The sequence below is a fragment of the Trachymyrmex cornetzi genome, unplaced genomic scaffold (assembly GCF_001594075.2).
Source record: "Trachymyrmex cornetzi isolate Tcor2-1 unplaced genomic scaffold, Tcor1.1 scaffold67, whole genome shotgun sequence".
NCBI classification, from domain to species: domain Eukaryota; kingdom Metazoa; phylum Arthropoda; class Insecta; order Hymenoptera; family Formicidae; genus Trachymyrmex; species Trachymyrmex cornetzi.
In genome coordinates this window covers 3,651,134-3,671,615 of record NW_017299992.1, presented here as the reverse complement: position 1 = coordinate 3,671,615, position 20,482 = coordinate 3,651,134, and the positions used below count along the sequence as shown (strand labels likewise).

Genomic DNA, 20,482 nt, shown 5'->3' with positions numbered 1-20,482 from the left:
CCTCCCTCACTCTGCCTGCCTGCCTGCCTGCCTGCCTGTCTGCGGCGCGGCCAGAGCGGGGCATCCGCTATTCCGCTCCAAACGCTCCTGCTCCAAACCAAACGTACATACATATTATACATACGACGAATACTCGAACGTAAATTCCTCTCTCTCTCTCTCTGTGTCTTCTTCCTTTTTTATTCATCTCTCTTATTTATTGAAGAATACGTAAACGTTATCTTTTACCATTTTACACGAGAAAACGTGTAATATTCATACATGTTACCATCAGATAAGATTACACAAAAATGTGCTTTTATTACGCGTATAATTGTTAATTGAACATTTATTAATATATTAAATGTATCATATGATTCGCATTTTATTTCAAACTCAATCATATTCAGTTTTTAAATATTCTGCTACATTTATTATGAAAATTCCATTATCCATCAAAACATATATTCAGCACATATTCGTAAAACGTAAATAATAAGATATGATTTGTACAAAGAACATATTTTTATATGCGTACATAATATAAATTGCTATTTATAAGATTTTTATAAAATATCGATTTATATATATTCTATCTCGTTTTCATGTGTAATTAATAAAGGAATTTTATTTTAACACAAAAGGATAAAATAATATTGGAATAATATATATGAATAACGGAATATATACGAACGAAAGAATACTGAGACACGAGATTATTAAAGATTTTAATGTTTCATTTTTTAATGATTAGAACATGCAAATATTTAACGAAATGTTCCATTTGCAATTATATTTTTTATTTTTCTTGTTTTATATTAAATTAGAACATCTATCTACAAAAGAATGAAATAATTATTTGAGAAAAGAACATGTGAATACGGAATTATTTGAAATTTCCTGTTTTCTTACTGGAATATTGTTATGTTTGCAATGTAGCGCATTCAGTGTCTACATAACTCGAATTTCGCATATTTCGCTTCATATGAATCCTAGCTTTAATCAATAAATAGCAGAGAATGTAATAAATGAAATGAATAAAATGATTATTGTAATACAAAACATACTAAAGGCATCAAAATCTAATTTATTTAAAGAAAAGTTGACGTTTCATCTTTTTTACTTATTTTTCAAATTTATAACCAGTAAGAGCACGAGAGTGAATTTTTATTACTTGAAAAAGTTTTTTTGCGCTATATACGACTAGAAACTAATTCAAGACCAAAGCTCAAGGACAAGCACAGGAAAACGAACGATTATGCCTTCTTATGCAGAGGAGAATAAACATAGCAAGATAGTTTTAAATATATGCGCATAATAGATGTAGGAGAGAGATAAGCATCACACAGTTTCAGTTTCTACTTTGGTTGACGTGACTACGTTGCGATGCGTGTTTCGAATAATCTACATCTACAAGAATCAGGCGGTACGCATTAACCATTTTTGCGTTTTACATCCTTACAACGTTTATAATAGTAGAATAAAAGTAATAATATTCCAACGCTTACCTTATACGATAAAGACTTATGTAATAATAATTACATGAACAAACTTATCTTTTTAAAAAACATTTCTAATAACAACACAAAAATATTCTTCACATGCTTAATCTTATTGTAACTTTATGCAATTAAAAATAAAACAATATTAATATTAAATCAATAATTCTTATTTTCCTCCCTCGAATTAAATAATATTGACGTATTGTATTGAGATAAGAATAACACGTACATAAACTTATTACATGTATATTTGTAGCACACGATGTTAATACCGTATATAATAATATTTAACACGAAACCGACATCCAAGATTATATTATTTTAGATCTTTATTTTGTAATTTTAACGACAGGGTCGATGCCGTTATACATATTGTTGTTATGTAGTTTTTTATTACCATATAATATGAAACCTTCTTCTGCAACGACAATATAATGATATATCCTTGCTATCGTTAAGGAATCACACAATAGGAGGGGTTTGGATTTAAGAATAAAATATCCCTCCATTAATGATATCCTATCATATGATACATTAAAGAACATAATTTATATATTTAGATCCGAAAATACATGATATGTATAATAATAAGGTGAGTGACAAAGAAATAAACAATATAATAATCGTTAAAAGAACTATGTGCTTGAAATAATTTTATGTCCACCTAATTCTCAATTCTATCTAATTGAATATTATTTAACCCGGCGTGAGCTAGGTGGTAAAGTACCTAAAAGTATCCAAATTTAAAAGTACTTCATAAGACACAACGGATCTCCCACTAAATAAAAACTATAAATAAAATATTCAGAAATATAGAAAAATTATGTTTATTAAAATTTTAATCAAATTAGTAACAATTTTAAACGTTAAAGAGATCAATGTGTTGGGTGTGACATACCCGACCTAGCTCACGCCGAGTTAACAAACTTTCTAGTTATGATTTTTAATTTAAAGCAATCATATATACACATACAATGATTTAGAGAACTGAATTATCGGCACAAGTAAGCTCGTATTTCTAACCTTGAAGCGCATCTATAGCAGAAAATGCATTGGATGTCGATACAGAAGATTCCTGCTCTCCGCAATCGTCAGCAAAACGCAGATGTATTCGTGTGTATGCTGCAGCTTTATTCTCAGTCACGAGATGGCAACATCATAAAGGTAATAAAGAATCTCGTTTTCTTCATATATGAATTTGTCTCTAATAAAATTAAATGTAAATTTTGTTTCTTTTTGTGTTTCTCTTTTCAACAATAAATAAACTTTAAATTATTGCAAACTAAATGAAAAAACGCAACTGGCTATCGTAACTTTTGCCAACTACTCAACTTCGTGTTAAATGCATGTAATGTGATTGTAGATAATTGCGTTAACAAAATTATATTGTCAAAATTCATCCATCCTGCATCTCAATTCGATATTGTGATAAATTATAGTTTTATATGTCCTTTAAACTTTTATACGATGCTATATATAAATTATGAACGATAAGGTGAATGTTATAAAATAACTCGACTTGAAAATTCGATTGATGTGATCGTTGATCTCATCAAACGGTGACAACATTTCGCTGGCTCTTGTAAAGTAAATGTAAACTATATAATACCTTCAACCAGTAACTCTAGCGATATTGTGTCTCCGGTTTTTCAAGACAATACACCGGAGACTTTGCTTCCAGCGAAATTCGATATTGGAGTAAACTCGATTTAAGCTCGGGACCCTTGACTTCGTGCTCCTCGTCTATCGTGCCAGGTAATGCACGAGACCCGTTTTAGCCCGGAAAAGTCGAACTTTAGATAAATCCCTAGTGATGTCTATGAGAACGCGACGGACACAGAGATCAGGAGAACGATTAAATTCTTAAAGGTTTACAGACGGTTTTTCTGTGAAAAATTTACTTTCTTTTATTCCAATATTCGCTGGATGCCGATAACGTTCGATATATTTCTCACGCCAATAAAATATTAGTCACATAGACATTCGATAAGCTGATCTTTACGAGAAAAACGACTCTTATTCCTACATATAAATCCAAGTGTAAATGAAAATATAAATAATTCTAGTCAACATCAATTTCAGTCAACTAAAAGTAACACATACATAACGATCTATAACACCTATGTTATAATTTCGCACTCAACAATATAAATGTAATATAATACTTACATTGTATTGCATGACAGCACTGTTGAGTGCAAAATTATAACATAGATGCTAAATTACTTTTAATTGGTGTCAACTAGAGTATAGCTTACTGTTTCAAGATAATATAAATTACACAAAACATTTTTGTTACAGTGTATTAATACCATTGGTTTCTCTAATATTTGTATTATTATTAATACTATTATTTGTATATCTTTCATATCGTTCTTTAAATGCAACTCTCACAATTGTAAATCTATCCGAGTTTGACTTATTAATTAGTCAGTCGGAATAATTCCTTACATTTACTATCGACACCACTTCCACTTTGTTAGATGCAAATTAGCATAAAAAATTACTACTTGGATAATTAAGTCAAAGAATCGAAGAATGAAATGGAACTTGCCTCACCTAGAAGAAAAGAAGAAAGATGGAGAATGCTAAAGGATGAGAGAAAGGCCAGAGGCTTACATAAAAGTTGAATGAAAATACAGAAGTCTACTAATGGTGGTAGGAGATGGTACAATGATAACTAAGCTAGTAGTATTAAGGGTCCTTTCACAATATTTAAAGCGTTGAAAATGACGAAGAGAAAGAAATCTCTTTATTAATTTTTGCGCTACGTGCATATTGTAAATTCAAATACGGATTTAGAAATTGCTTTTCTTATAATTAGTACTTGTTCAATAAAAAGACAATGATTTAATAAGTATAACCAGTAATAATTTTCATGATCATTAATATGTTTGAGAACTATTAACAATCAATATAAATTTTTTATTGACGAAAAAGCAAATTATTTAAATACGTAGAACACATTATTTGACATGCCGATAATATTTTCTAAGAAGAAGCAATTAATATTCTTGAAAAGTAAATATACACTTGACTCGTTTTCTTGCAATGACAGCTCGAACGAAAGTGATCGATGTACGATATCATATACGATGTACAATATCATAACTTAGATGACTTTAAAATGCTGCACAACGTCTCTCCACGTTGCAAAACCATTCCACGACCTTCAATTCCATTCTATTTATACGATCTCTTAACATCTGCCGATATCTTTCACTCCGTTTCCGGTCTGCTTTTCTCGGTGCAAGAACCGAAATATTGAAGTTTTCGGTCACTACCCGCGAGCGTGATTTTAACTATCTATACCACCGTATCTACGCGCTGGATTCTGATGCTGCGCTGTTCCGGTGAGTATAGAGACGCTGCAAAACTGAAAATGGGGGGACGGACAAAGATAAGCAACGATATTGAGAAAACGGGCGAGTAAACGAGAAACGACAGACAGAAAAAGAAGTGTATTCTCGAGAAAGCTACGAAGAGGATAAGACGGAACCCATCAGCGAAGGAAACGGATAGCAAAAGGAGGGCGAGCGAAACGGCAAGTAAACGAAGCCCTTTTTGACTTTCTAGGTCAGCAAAGTTGATTACTCGACGAGGCCGGAAAACCAACATCCAAGCCTCTTAACTTTTCATCGAAATGTAAACAAGCGCGGAGGTGTGCGTGATCTTGCCCAGTATACGCAGGCGTGAGTGATGGAAATGAATAATTGATAGAAATTTTGACCGAGATTCAAAGAGGATCCATAATAAAAGAGGCAAGATTGGAAAGAAGCATGAAAGAAAATTATTATTATGTATAGAAAAATTCAAGATAAACCTTTCCCTTTACACAGTCAGTCCCAAGTGACCTTCGAATGACCCTCAAGAAGATCAAGCTCATTAACCTTTTCTACCGTTTGTTATTCATTAAAAAGTTATTAATAAAACAATTTTTATTGTACGCAATAACCGTTTCACACAGTTAAGGGTCATAAATACATTAATTATCAAATAATACTAAGGCTAAAAATTTCAATTAATTTAAAGGAGAAACAGAATACGACGTAAATAAAAATTAATTGTTAATAGATAATAATTAACACTTATAAAATATTTTATTTCCGACTGACAATAACTATTAGTTAAATAAATTTAGACAGTAAAGGGACAAAAATTTCTAGGTCTTCAATTGTTGCCGCATCTTATGGAAGTATCTTGATTAGGATCAGATTTAATCATTTTAAATCGTTAAAATAAGCAGCTAGTTAAAAATAATATAGTAAGTTCTGAAATGGAATTGTTTACATCAAAATATGACTGCATTTATTAAATACTTAATACATTTGAATCATAAAGCAATCTGGTGAAATTTATTTTGAACATTATTGTTTCTCACACATCACAACGGCTATTTATTGTCGCAGCGTGCTTTCTACCGAGACGAGGTCGGTTCTTAACCGCAGTCACGTCACGCTAGTCAGCTAGTGCATCTGCGACTAGTTAAGTTATGTCGAGTGATGATAGTTTATAATCTAGACGTACTGCACCTTGTCATCCGCGATCAACATTGTCATACTAGCCTTATTTATTAATTCAAAAATTTATGGGCCCCCACACGTGGAATTCCGGTTTCGTTGCTTTCCTGTCAAAATATCGAGCGCGTTTTATATATCTACCTGTATGAAACCAATAACGCGCTCATACGCGGTAGAGCATAAATAAAATATCGGAATTTTCAAAATGAAATCGAGGGAAACATTATTGAAAAACTAAAATATATAAACATTATTCATATAATTTTTATATGTATATTCCTCTCGCGCATAGTGTATAGAGTAAAACAACATTGACAATCAACTAACTATTTAACACGTACACTTTTCACGTGCATATATAGAAAATTATATTTAAAATTATAATATTAAATAATATCAGAGATATCAACTACAAACAACTACCCATTAGTTGAAATTTCTCTTTGCGTAATCTATTCGCATCCAAAAGTGGCTATAAAATTGTTTTTATTGCAGACCTTTTGCTGCTACACATCTATTCGAAAATATTTGCAAACTGCGCGAGAAACAATTCTTACTATCTATTTGTATTGCTATGGACCATCTGTAGCTTCTACCTTTTATGTGAAAATTGGTCGTATAAAAGACATTCCTGAAAGTCCGACGAAAATTCCTTTCGCCGCCTGATGATTCTGCTATTACCTATATATAAAATTTATGTTAAACAATTTGACAAATATAAATCGGAAGTAAAACTGTATTCCTACAGAAACATACAAACAGTTATTACATTTTAAATGAATTTCAATAACATGAGTATAATTTCTTAAAGTTTTGCAAATCTTTCGATATTTTCATTATTTAGATGCTATCCAATTTTTCTAGCAATATTGAATCAAAATATTGTAATAAAAATTTATTTTTTTTAACTAAAAATAATCTTGTATAGATTTCCAAAGATTTTAGTGATCCATTTTTAAATAAATTAAAATTTGTTGTATATATTCATATAACATATATATACATCAACTTTCCAGATTTCAAATTTTAATCAAAGATATTTTTTCTATTAATATTTTAATTGATATTATTTTTAAACTTCAGAATGCAACCTTAAGTTATGCAATAACTCCATAGCAAAACGGATTATTTTGAGTATCCAGTAAATGTTTGTGCATTTAAATATAGCTACTATATAAGCCGATGCAATTAGTCTTTTCCATTCAGCTGCGCTTTGATTGGCTTGAAAAATTGTTCTATATTAATTTAATGTATCACTGCTTTTGCTATTTTCTTTTCAAATTAATTTTATATTATGTTACATTTATAAATTAAATCTTAATAAAGGAAATTTGGAAAACCGGGCAATAAAAGCAATTTTAGACGCAATTTAAAAATTATTGACGTAACAAATTTTATGATCGTAAAATATATAAATTACGTTATAATAATGTTGAAAGTTAAATTGACGTGAAATAACAAATCATAAAAATGATTGCATTCGTTTAAATGAAAATTTAAACATGCCTATCGCTCTAACATAAACCTCGATTATCTAGAAAGACTATTCGGCAGAAAACGAATTGAAGAATCGATACTATTTGAATTCTTCCTTCATGAAAAAGCAATGAAAGAGTAGAAGCCAGAAAAAGAAGACGATATCCAATGAACAAAGAATAAGAAGTGAGAAATAGAACAGCGGAAACGAAAACGCGGATCTAAACTCGGAAAGTGGCAAAACAAAAACCAGGAATTCGAGGATCAGGAAACGTCTCGAGGAGGAGCAACAAAGATGGCGTACAAAAGACGGCTGGGAATTTCTTCGTAAGAAGAAAATATTTAATCCTTCGATAAAGGAGGTGATCGTCGAACTGGAATAAGAGCTAAATTGTACGTCGTGAAAGAACTCTTATTATAAACCTATAGTTTCTCTTTTATCTCCTCTAAGCACATAAAGTTTTCAAAAAGATTTCTTATTTAGCGTTAAATATTTTTTTAAACGAACTCTTGTTTTTATAAATAATTATATAGAAGAAGAATAAAAAGGAAAGAAGAAAATCCGTTGCTGATCATTTAAATTTGTTTTAATATTTATCTTTAGAATATCTTTCAATTAGTTACGGCATTAAATGAATATAGAAAGATACATTTTCTCAATCAAACATAACAAAGTTTTTCACGATAAATCGAAATAAAATTCAATTGTAGGTATGTTTTATTGGATATGTTCAACAACGAAAATGTAGGACACGTATAAAGCAAACAGAAGCATTAAACAATATATCTTGATGAAAGTGTGCGAAAGCTTTGTTTACATTTTACGCATGTGAGTTTTTTGATTGTGTAAGAATAAAATTGCAATACAAATGGAGTTTTATGGATTTGGATCCGCAACACGAAATTGACAAAGTCAAACTAAAGTTCATGATCTTTATTGATAGTAGAGTTTTCAAGTAATGAAAAAGTTTTTTAATTCTTGTAATCGGAAAGTACTTTTCTCTCTCTAAAGCACAGGATCTTACTAGCTACGGTCAAGAAAGAAGCTTCAGTTTGTATAACGTATTTCCGAAGTTTTCTTTATACGTCGTGCGAGATTCTGCAGTTTCGAGGAACACGACTAGCGTTGCGCTCTAACTTGGGCAACGTTTCGTGAATTTTGAAATATACGTTTTTGCATCCCTAATACCCGCAAAGGGAAACGGAGCTAGTGCCGACGGCTTTCGTCGCTCTGGTGGTTTATTACAACGGTCTCTGCCGTTGCAGGTTGAGATTTATCGGCCTTTCCTCCGGCCGGCAGCTGGGGCTACTCCGTAAAATACAACGAAAGGAACGAGCATGTTACAAAATGAATGCGCCACGGAAGGAAGAGATCGCACATTCGTTTCTTAAACTTCTTGTCATCTAGAATAGAAAGATCAGACAAGTTAACGGAAACCGACGTATGTTTTCTCGTGGCAAAGTTTAAATATACCATTAATATAGAATGAAATAAAGCAGCGAGTGTATCTGAAAAGTTAGCTAAATAAGTTAAGTAAATAATAAAAGTTTGTCTCAGTAAAATTATTTTTAACACATCGCTTATTAGCAAATCTCTTATTGCGCAATCTCTTGTAAAAAAGTTCAATTACAGTATAATTAGTTGTTTGAAAAGTTATAATAAACAAATTGTTTTTCTTTATTTTAATATACATATATAAATGCAAAGATATAGAATAGATAGATGACCGAGTTTACAGTCTCTGTATTGTAAAACAAATTTCTGTAAACAGAACAAATTTTATTCTGCAAATTGGTGTGTCGGGAAAACTGTGATAGATATTGTTTGTAGCGCAAACAGATTTATAAAGGTGAATACTATAGAGCTTGCACCAGAAAGATAGAAATCCCGCTATAGAATATATTCCTATGAGCTCGTTTTAGTACTCTTACAACTATATCGGTAGGATGAAGTAAGAAGCTAAGCTTCTTGAATGTTTCATAGCTGTTGCAATGCGCTAAAAGAAGCAAAAACAAACATAGTACAATATTTACTTATACGGATACTTCCTTCTGATGATAAAATGGCATGCATTATTGCTAAAAAGTAACGAGATTTCTCGTAAATGAATTATTCTGAAGAGTTCTTATGAAATAAGTTGAAACAAGTCACTAATCGCAGATAATAAATATTTCTCATGAATAATTTGTGTAATTGTTACAACTTGTATAATGTGAGAAATTGTGTAGTTTCTCATAAATAATTTGCGTAATTGTTATAATTGTTATAATTTGTATAAAATTGAAAAAAGAAATTCAAGAATTACAGCTTTATTACAAACTCTAATAAAAATTTAATAGATAGTTTCGTGATATATTTGATCTATGAAAATGTGATATCGTTGTTTAATACATATGTGTAAATTACTAGTTAATTAACTAATACATATACCAATCTCCGTATCAAAAGTTATATTTTTATCGACTTTATAGCAATGTAATTAGAGAAAACACTAGTTTGAAAGGTTCGTAACAGAACTCGTTTACTTGACATTTCGTGAGACAAACAACGATTACCGTCAACGACTTTATCTCGAAATACGAGCGAAGAAATAACTCTGATTTGTGTATGTATTCGCTGAATTTCGAACCAAACGCAAAATATAATCCGTGGTTTCCTCGACGTTGTATCTTCTACGGATAGTACGAGTTTCACGTGTCGAGAATACATATGACTTGCGCCAGAATACAGCTCTATGTAAACATTCGAGAAACGTTTCGATCACCTTAGCTCTGACGATCGATGTACCGCACAGCCAGATTAAATTCGCAGTTTCAAAGTTCCCTTCTAGTCGTGACTCTGCGTGCGAACAATCACCAAGTATAACAAGCTTGAGCATAATATAGGAAACTCAATCGATTCTAACACTGTAAAATTATATTCTACATACTTGGCTACCTGCATATTATGAGGTGATGGAGTATATATGTAGAATGAGTGCATATAGAAGAAGAGAGAGGCAAGTACTTTGAGAGGAGGGTAAATTATTGGAGGAGCAAAACATTATAGCGACACTCGGTGAGGTCGCGAGAAGATCACCTAGCTATTTGTAATTGTAATTAGCAAACCAACTAATTCATTACGTTACCAAGAAATATACGATGCACAGTATGCTATATTTAACTGTAGAAGATATACGGAATCCAATAAGAGAAAACATAACAAACACTAATCATTATAAGCACTGATGTATACGACAAATCATTGCATCTCGTCACAAGATACATTAGAAGCAGAAAAGAGATCTAATAACAAGAAACTAGAACGTGGAGCTCTGTCGACGCGAAAGAAGAAAAATACGGAGCAAGGAAAAGAGACACAAGAAGATGCAAAAACCTCGTAACATTTCTTGTAGAGAGACTTCAGACATATTTTTAGATTAAACACATACACGATGTCCAAAGCTTCCCATATCTTTTTTCATATATAAACATCTGAACCAACAGAAAATTTTCCCATAATAAAATGTCAAGAAATTAATATTTATTATTATAGTTATATATATAATTGAAAATGTAAGAATTATACTTCGAAATTAAGTCCGTTCCAATATAAAACTGGATAATAAAAATTTATAAATAAAATGTATAGAGTGTGTCCAAAGAATTTTAATTAATTGTAAGATTAGCTGCGTTCAGTAGAAACAACAGCTTTGCAACTGTTGTAAAATTCTTGAATATGATTGATTTGTACATTTAGATCCAGTGAGATATTATGAGCAAGATCAATCATATTAAAGAATTTTACAATAGTTGCAAAGCTGCTTTTTCTACTGAACGTAGCTATTGAATCGTTCAGTTTCTTTACATTAATCAAAGAATTTCAAATAAAAGTATATAGAACGTATAGAATATTTTATATAATATATTTTATATAGGAATGCACACCGGATATCCGGCTAGTATCTGGTTTCCAGTAATATATGTGGCCGAAATTTTATATTAAAATAATGTACATTATGGTGTGAATACCTTGAAAACTTATTATCACTGATATATTTCTAAAAAATATATTTATTTCAATATAAAATTTCAAAGGCATATATATATTACTAGAAACCAGATACTAGCCGAATATCCGGTGCATCCCCTTATTTTATATGCATAATTTTAAGAAAAATAAAGATATATTTTACAAAGAATTTTATGAAGATGTATTTTTAAAAAATGAACTTCTCTCGCTATAATAAGAAATAAGATAAGCTATCCTATATCGGAAAATATCGAACTAACGAGCTGAATCGCTTTTGAGATTTAAACATAACGAGCTGAGTCAAGCGCATCTCGGTAAATGTCAGAGAATAGAACGAAATAAATTTACGAGATCATGCTAGACGGCTCGAGAACGTCAGCCGTTGTCATCTGGGAAAAAATACTGCGACAGGCTGCGACGCGCATTATACGAAAAATACGAGAACGTGTTAGCAAAATTACAGTTAGTGAGTATGCGTTTAACTGCCGTTGTTCTTAATTTCCACGATTTATCTCTCGAACTACCTTATCCTATACTGCAGGTACTTTACGTGCTTTGAGATTATAAACATAACGATCCTACATTCCGCGAGGTTTGTTGAACAAATCGTTGAAGAATGAGATCAATCCAACAAATAATATAATTTTTTATTTACTATTGGCATAAATAAAGTTTTTTAAGATAATATTTTTTCAATTATTAAAGACATAGAAATATGCTATAGAATTTATTAATAACCGACATTGAAATCAAGTCTCATAGACTTGATTTCAATATCGGTTAATTCATTAACTTAATTCATTAACATTAAATCATTAACGGTCAATGCCGTGATAAATATTATTTCATCAGATAAGATAAAGATTTGGATGTCTTTCAAATGATTTTATCTTAATGTCATTATTATAATGTCATTATTATAATGTGAAATAAATATATTTTTTAAATGTTTGTAATTATAAATCTGATTAATCGATAAGACATGCATCCATGAAAAATATTCTCTCTCTCTCTCTCTCTCTCTCTCTCTCTCTCTTTCTCTCTCTTTCTCCCACGGTTTATATTTTTAGATAAAATAATGTTATTATAAGATATAAATAAAATGTATTGTTGTGATAGTTTTCAACTTTCTGACGTGAAATTTTCATATAAACAAATTGATAGAATTATATGTATATATATATATATATTTATAAGTTGCGATTTTATAATTTTATTGCACAATAGATTTAAAAAGCTACATGGAAATAATATAATTTTAATATTTATATGTTTCTACAATATAAATTAATTTCTTGTTTTCCCGATGATTTATGTTCTGTACGATTATAAACATAATAAATATCAATGTTGCAAAAGTAAGTTAAATTATTTAATCTGTATCAATATTCTTCAATTATAGAAAAGAATACAAAAGCAAAAGGAAAAAATCGTATTTTTTACTATATTGTATTGTAAATTTGTACAGCTATAAAAAAAAGATAAGACAGTACATTACAATTCCGACTAATCTAAATTATAAATAATGTTTCATAGCTGCTTGAGCAAGAACGATTAAATGACATTAAAAGTAATAACTATTTAAGGCATTGATTTCTATAGGTTGTGCTTCTCACATATACGATCCTTTAAAACATAATATTAAAAGTAATATTTATATGTATATAATAATCTTGTAAGAAGATGTTTACATTTACGACAAAGAAGCAAAATAATTTATTTCAAATCTTTATATTTATTCATCATCTATATAAAATGTTTTAGAATTTTGTGTTATATTTACATACAATTATTTAACGTTATAAATATACGTACATTAAAAAATCATAAATTTAGAAAAATTGCCAAATTTAAATTACAACTTCAATATAAAAAATGAAATTTTCCAACAAATTACGAGCAATATGAAATAATTATGTAGCCATAATGAATCAAATGTATTAAATAAATTATAAAGTCTGTTAATTTAGAAAATCTTCGATTTAGACAATGTTACATAAATATATTAACGTAAATTATTCTACTTCTGTAGAAAATATTTTCTTGTAAATATTATGATGCAGATTGCATATATACGTAAAAATTCGTTAATATTTCATACACTTTAGCACCTCTATGTTCTCGTATACATATACATTCGAAGACGCCTTATGTATGCCGATGATACAACCTCCAGGGCACAATCTTATCCTACCAACTAGTCAAATCAAACTACACGATCAAGCCCTCAACCCACGATAATTACCAATCGATGAGATGCAGTCGATTGATGCATCGATCCAAGCTCATAAAGTGTAATCGATGTCTCACAAAAAAGAATTAAAAATTTTATGTATTTTATACACTTTAAAAATCGAAATAATAGTAATATCAAAAAATAATCCAATAAAGTTTTTTATATAAAAAAAATATATAAATATTTATCGAATACGTCTATATATGTACATATATGTACATATATTTTATAAATATTTATATATTTTTTCTTCGTATAATTTCTTTATAAATATACAGGATAAATCTGATAAAAAGTTCACCACGTTTTCCTTGAAAACGGTTAAAGATAAGGAAGACTAAGATCTATTATAAAAATTGTAGGATAACTAGCGGGATATACTTTAATGACCTTGAGTAACCTTAAATATCCTTGGTTTTCATATTATCAATAAAAATTTTTTTTTTAATGGGAAGAAGTATTTTTTATTCATTTTATATCGATGATGCTATCTGACTTATTTTGGCTTATTTCCCGACAATAATTGAATTTTCGGAAAGATATTCTAATTCCAAAGTTATTCAGCTTATTAAGTACCAGATTAGCACGTATATATATTTTTATATACATTCATACAAAAAATTTTTTTATTAAAAGAGAAAATAATACAAATATTATATAAACAATATTTAGAACTGACCTACAAAATTCTACTATTATGTATTTCTTTTTTTAACCACACACAAACACACCTTAAAATCATGCAAAAAAAGAAAAAATACACGCATCCTTGCGCCCTTCCAAGAACCTCTTTTTCACGAAGATAGTCCTCCCGGCAAGTTACCTCCGCGAGCAATCTCACGAAATTGCACTGCGCGATTTCATGTCGTTCCGTCGACATTACCGTGCATTCCCAGCGTTCCCTTTTTCCAAGTCCTTCGACTTTCATTTAACTGACGGAATGGGACGAGTTGAGAAGGTGAAAAAGTACATAAGAGAAAGAGTAATGAACAAAAAAATCTATAGCAAGAAGAAGAGAAAGAGAGAGAGAGAGAGGGGAAGTAAATAGATTTTTTCATTCATAGTCAATTATTGTCATAAAAAAATAGCTTCATAGTATCATCACAATATTATAATATTATTTCAACAATATAATAGAAATAATTAATTAAATACAATAATCTACAAAATGTGTAACTCTGAATATATAGTATATACACTTTATTATTTTAATTTTTCTCTTTAAATTGAAGTATACGTGCCATCAGATGTGCACTACTTCAATATTTCTAATAATATTCTCAGATAGATAAATACACGCTCCCTATTTTCTATTTCTTTATCACGCAAAAAAAATAGACCATGAAATAAGCAGTGGAGGTTAAATTTCAACTTAAGTTTTCACGTAATGCGTAGTTATACCTACCGCCGAACTCAATATATTATTTAACTGCTTATTCGTATGATTAATATACCCTAGTTAACTTAGATTTTGTAAAAGGTTTGCTGTGGAAAATTCTATAATGTGTACAGTTAATTTCTATTAGATTAGGTTTATACCGTTGTTTCTACAATCAGGTTTATTGTTTGCTTTCCTGATGTACTTTTATAGAAATTTTCTTAAAAGCGCAGAATTAATTGTAATAACAAATATGATATAGAGAGCAGTATGTACTATGCATGTAAGTATATCAAGATTTACTATATGTTACAACATAAAATAATATATTGGGTAACAAAAATAATATAAATTTTAGTTTAATATAGTAAATATAGATATAATATAGATTCAAGCGAGAAATAATCGTACATTACATATAAAGAGTATACAAACACTTACCCGCGCTTTCGGCGTCTGTTTCAGTCCAATGGCCGGTTGGCTGCGATTACTCTGCAAGAAAAAACGAAACTGTACAGAAAGACAATAAATTTATAATAATCGGTGTTAAATTCGATAAATCTCATATTGTTCATGCCATGTCGATAGATACTTTTAATCCTGTAAGTGAAGAAGTAGACCGCGATAAATTATTATCGTATAATACGCCATCAAAATACAAACTCATGGCTATTTCCGGATGCAAATAAATCCGCTTCGGATATGTCGAAGCGACCTTTTGCACGGTATCGCCGCGGCTCTCTGATACGACAGTACAAACGATAAAACGATAAATTCATGGCGAAACGTCGGTCCAAACGGTATCGTCATGGATGCCCGTCATTGCTTGAAATTCGTAAATCTTAATTGGCTTGCCGGAACGTGGTCGCTTCTTTCGTGTCGCAACCACATCATGAACGATACCGTACGATGGAATGAGCCAGGCGAAATAACTTCCCGTTAAGAACTTATCTTGGTAAAATGACGAAACGTCCAAAACAGAATCACGTATCTGGCGGCGATTTAATTCAACCATCACACTCACTATATATTCCGATATTAATTAAAATGTTTTTCGAGTCGACATGCATTTTTATTCGTACTGATTGCCGTTATATTTGTAACGTATTTTATCCTTTTCATAGATATTCGCAAAGCATTTATTCCTCGATTTTTCTAAGTTCTCTTGTAGTCTTTGCGCGCTTCATTTTTATGTATTATAATAGAAAATAAAAAATACATAACAAAATATATAGTATATCTATTTTATATTAAGAAAATATGCTGTAATTAAAGAAAAAAGTCTATGCACGGATTTATAAGTCTAAAATATTAGTATTCAAGAATTTGATATTTACTGAAACATTTTTTTACATCTTTTAAAAAATTCTGAACATAATTCATACTGGATACGTTGATTACGTCGGATTTACATTTAAATATCTTTAAATTGCAACTTCCTACAGTATTCAGGGCGGAAACGGAGACATTTCAGTCGTCAGTTTTGATGCTTCGATGCCACGTTAATGATAATTAGCGTGCATTTAACGGCATTTCACTTGTCCAAAATCGGCTAACAGATACAGAGAAACAAACGAGCATTATACGAGACGTGATAATTAAGCGGTTTATCTCAATTAATTCTGGATAATTGCGCTTGGTAATTAGTCCAATTGCTACGACTACCCAATGCAGCATGGCATGAATGGCGGGGCCTTACTCTTTGGACCCGCAATTGCAGTCGACGAAACCGCGACAATTGCAACACCTTTGCAGCTGCGACGCTCACGGATTTTCCCGGTCGCTCTGAATCTCGAAAATTGCCTCGTAAACTGAGGACGCCGATGGAACCGGACTTGAGCACTTCTCTGGTTACATTTCCACTTGAAACCGCTGCTCAATTTAAACTGTCATTTACATTTTATCACGTAATAAGCGACCGACGGGCACAAATTACACAGCCAAATATTCGCCTAGCTTCGCCTCGTATTAAACGCAAGGATAATTTGAATCTTCCTAGTCCACGCTCGTGTAGCTGTTCCATCCGTAAAAATTACGTACCTAATCAAACTTACTAGTCTTAATTTTTCGAAGTGAAAAATATGTATACGATGAAATGAAAAGAATTAAGCTTGGCAAGCTTCGATGTAATCCTCCTATTGATGATGGTAAATTTGGCAACGTCGTTGATTACCATTATAACATTCGTAATTGCTCCGAGTTTTCCATTACGAATATAAAATTTTAAAATAGCTCGACCTACTTCAAATAATTGAATCATCCAATTTTCTTAACCTATTTTTTAACTTACTCTCGTTCTCTAATGTTCCCTACTATTTTTCCTTTTCCTGTTTACTTGACTATCGAGATCATAGACTTCTGTACGGGGTGTTTGACATTATTAGGTGTAATGAGTAAGTAGAATGGATAAAATTGAATCAAAAGTTCATTTTGCAGTTTTTGCGATTTTTGTAATATTTAACAAGATATTAATTTCTATAAATTACTGAAGAATTAATACGTCCTACCGTCAAATATAAACGCAAGGCAAAATAAGACCGTCATAAGTTGCTAGGCGTGCGGAAAAATGTTTATAACAATCGACAACGCATAAGCAGCGAAAAAAAATGTCTCCCCGCGCTGGACAATCCTATCATGCCACGCGCTTGCATTTGGCGATAGAATTTGCCGAATGGATACACACTTATTCAATGATCTTTAGAAATTAATATCTTGTTAATTGTTGCGAAAATTGTAAAATGATAGAAAACTTTTCGATTCAGTTTAGTCCGCTCTACCTACCTACGAATGTTGCACCTATAAATATTAAACATCTTGCATGCATATCCTACTAGACTGCTAACTCCTTAATACAAGCTTATAAAAAATGAATGCCTGCCTAATATATAGCGTTTCTGCATATGCGTCAAATATTAATCCGAAAGAATGCAACAGCTATTATATCCTGCGCACCATGGTCGCATGGATGCGTTCAGGAAGATGCTATTAGCATTATTTATGTCATTCTTTTCTTGTTTCATGTTTAATGAATAACGAAGATAGAATGACACACAAACAGCGCTATTAACATCTTCCCATGAAGAATGCACTCCATACGGTATCATGGGCAAATGTAATCTTAAATTCTGTTCATGGCTATATAGTGAGACACGTAAGTGCTGCTTCCAAGATTATTTGAGAAGACCTATTGAAATTTACTGGTATTCTTCCACGTGTGAATGGAGTTTCGAGAATATCGCCATCTTAAGAATTTGAAATTGAGTCTTTAGTTGTGGTTTCCTGATGTGATTTCTTGCTTGCTTGGAGATCTTAATACTGTTAAATAGCGAGTTCAAATCGGCAAAGCAATTCCCAGTGAGAAATGACAAGGGAATCGATATGAGTTAGGTCTACTCGCTGAGCAATTAAACATATTTGGTTAAATACAGAGGTAAAAGAATCAATCGTGCTCATTCGTTCGACAAGCATGCCTAGCCGCTTTGCTGGCTTGAACTCGCCCATTGATTCAATATATTAGATTAAGTATATTAGGTTAGCCTATCAAGATGCGTATATGTACGCATGTGCAGATGTGCGTCACGGATTATGCATGCCGTACGTCAAAATCGAAGTTACTTTTTTTTCGAAAGAGTTTAGCAGTTTAATAGTATAAAATAGAAATCTATGGTCGAGATGCGATTAATGTCGAAAGCATCACAAAACCGTCGTAGAAGAAACAAAAAAAAGATAAAACCGTGAAGAAATAAAAAGGAGACACACAATAAGACAGGAACTTTGACGAAGCCAAACACCATCTTGCAACTCGAGTTCCGTTGACTAAACTTTTTTTGCTCACTTACCAGTCTCCGACTCGTACGAGAAGTTTCGACGGGCGTTTACCGGCGAATTTATCGGCATTGCGGTCTATTAACTCGTAATGGCATTAAGTCGACCTGCCGATACCTGATATGCCGTATAATTATTTTCTATTTGAACACGTTCCAGATTACGTGACAACTTCGCGCGGAATGCCTTTTTACCGATGTATTTAACAGCGAACTTGATCCAAACATACTACATTTCATAGAAAAAAAGTGTACAGATATATTTAATGATTTTCGAGAGCAAGTAAATAAAACAAATAGTGACAATATTTAAAACATAAAGAATATATAATTATAAAATATTAATAAAATAGGGAGATGTACATAAAGTGGTTAAAAAAATTTATTGTTACTATATTTTAACATATACACTGTAAAAAATAAAATGTTAATTTTAACTTAAAGACGTATAGTGGACTTTTTGAGATATGCAAAAATGCTAAAATTAACACTTTTGTGTTAATTTTAACATTTTATTTTGTACAGTGTATTTAAAAAATTATATTCTTGAAAGAGGGAAAGAGAGAGACAACAATCACTATATCATTTATTTAATAGGTACTAGAAATAATTAGTATTATGATATAGTGATTGTTACGTACTATCTAATAGAACAGATGTTTTAATTAAATTCTGTTACAAACATGATTAATATCTTTATACGTACATACCATTCTCTCTGTTCATCAACAATAAATTTATTTAACGAAGCCTTATCAGCGTACATTTCTTCGACATTAGCCGCAAGTGAAATCCATTACCGATTGGTTGACAGACAAGAATTGGTTAGACTATATCGTTACTAGGATTAATTCAGCCTTGAGCCAGAGTCAGGAGCATTCGAATTGAAAACAAATCAATCAGAATGAAATGTGGCACGAGAGCTTTGGGTATCGCTCGGGAAAATCCATCGGCGGGTCACGTACAAAGGAAACGGGAATTCCATTTCGCGGAGGAAGCCTCTGACGTCTCCGATGTGCCATTCGGATAATTATTCAGTTACAGCGAGCGCTTTAGGCGACTACAGAAAGCAGATGATATTTGATTCTAGACAAGAGAAACGCGTTCACGTACACTCATATTCTGTTTAATATCAATTCGTCGAGCTTAATGTGATTCGCTCTATCACATATTCTGCACATTTTGTTCTCTCTAGTAAAATATTTTAATAATTCGTAACTTTTTCATAAAAAAATGTAATTTAATATGAGACGATAACACAATTAAATTTTGTATTTTAATATATGTATATCAGAGACAGAATTTCGCAATGAACTAATAAATCATAATTATTATAAACATTAATAAATGATCATTTTCTTGAAAATAGACTTTCTTGTGAAAATTAAACAGAACTCTATATCATAACTGAGATATTCATTAAATTATGCGTTATACAATGGCAGAAAAGCAATAAATTCTCGATTAAATATATCCCTACACGATTTAAACTACACGATTTAAACCAATAATAAAACTATAACTCCATTTTATTTGCTCCATCTACTCGTACATC

The 20,482-nt window shown here is 31.1% G+C and overlaps 1 protein-coding gene across 1 annotated transcript in view; it reads right to left on the bottom strand.

Moving 5' to 3' along the window:
• The window catches only part of LOC108767365 (uncharacterized), a 294,935-nt gene that overhangs the window by 263,855 nt on the left and 10,598 nt on the right, over nt 1-20,482 (bottom strand). The window contains exon 2 of the mRNA XM_018517220.1: nt 15,545-15,595. Coding sequence (XP_018372722.1) covers nt 15,545-15,595 — 51 coding nt within the window. The remainder of the gene's footprint in view (nt 1-15,544; nt 15,596-20,482) is intronic.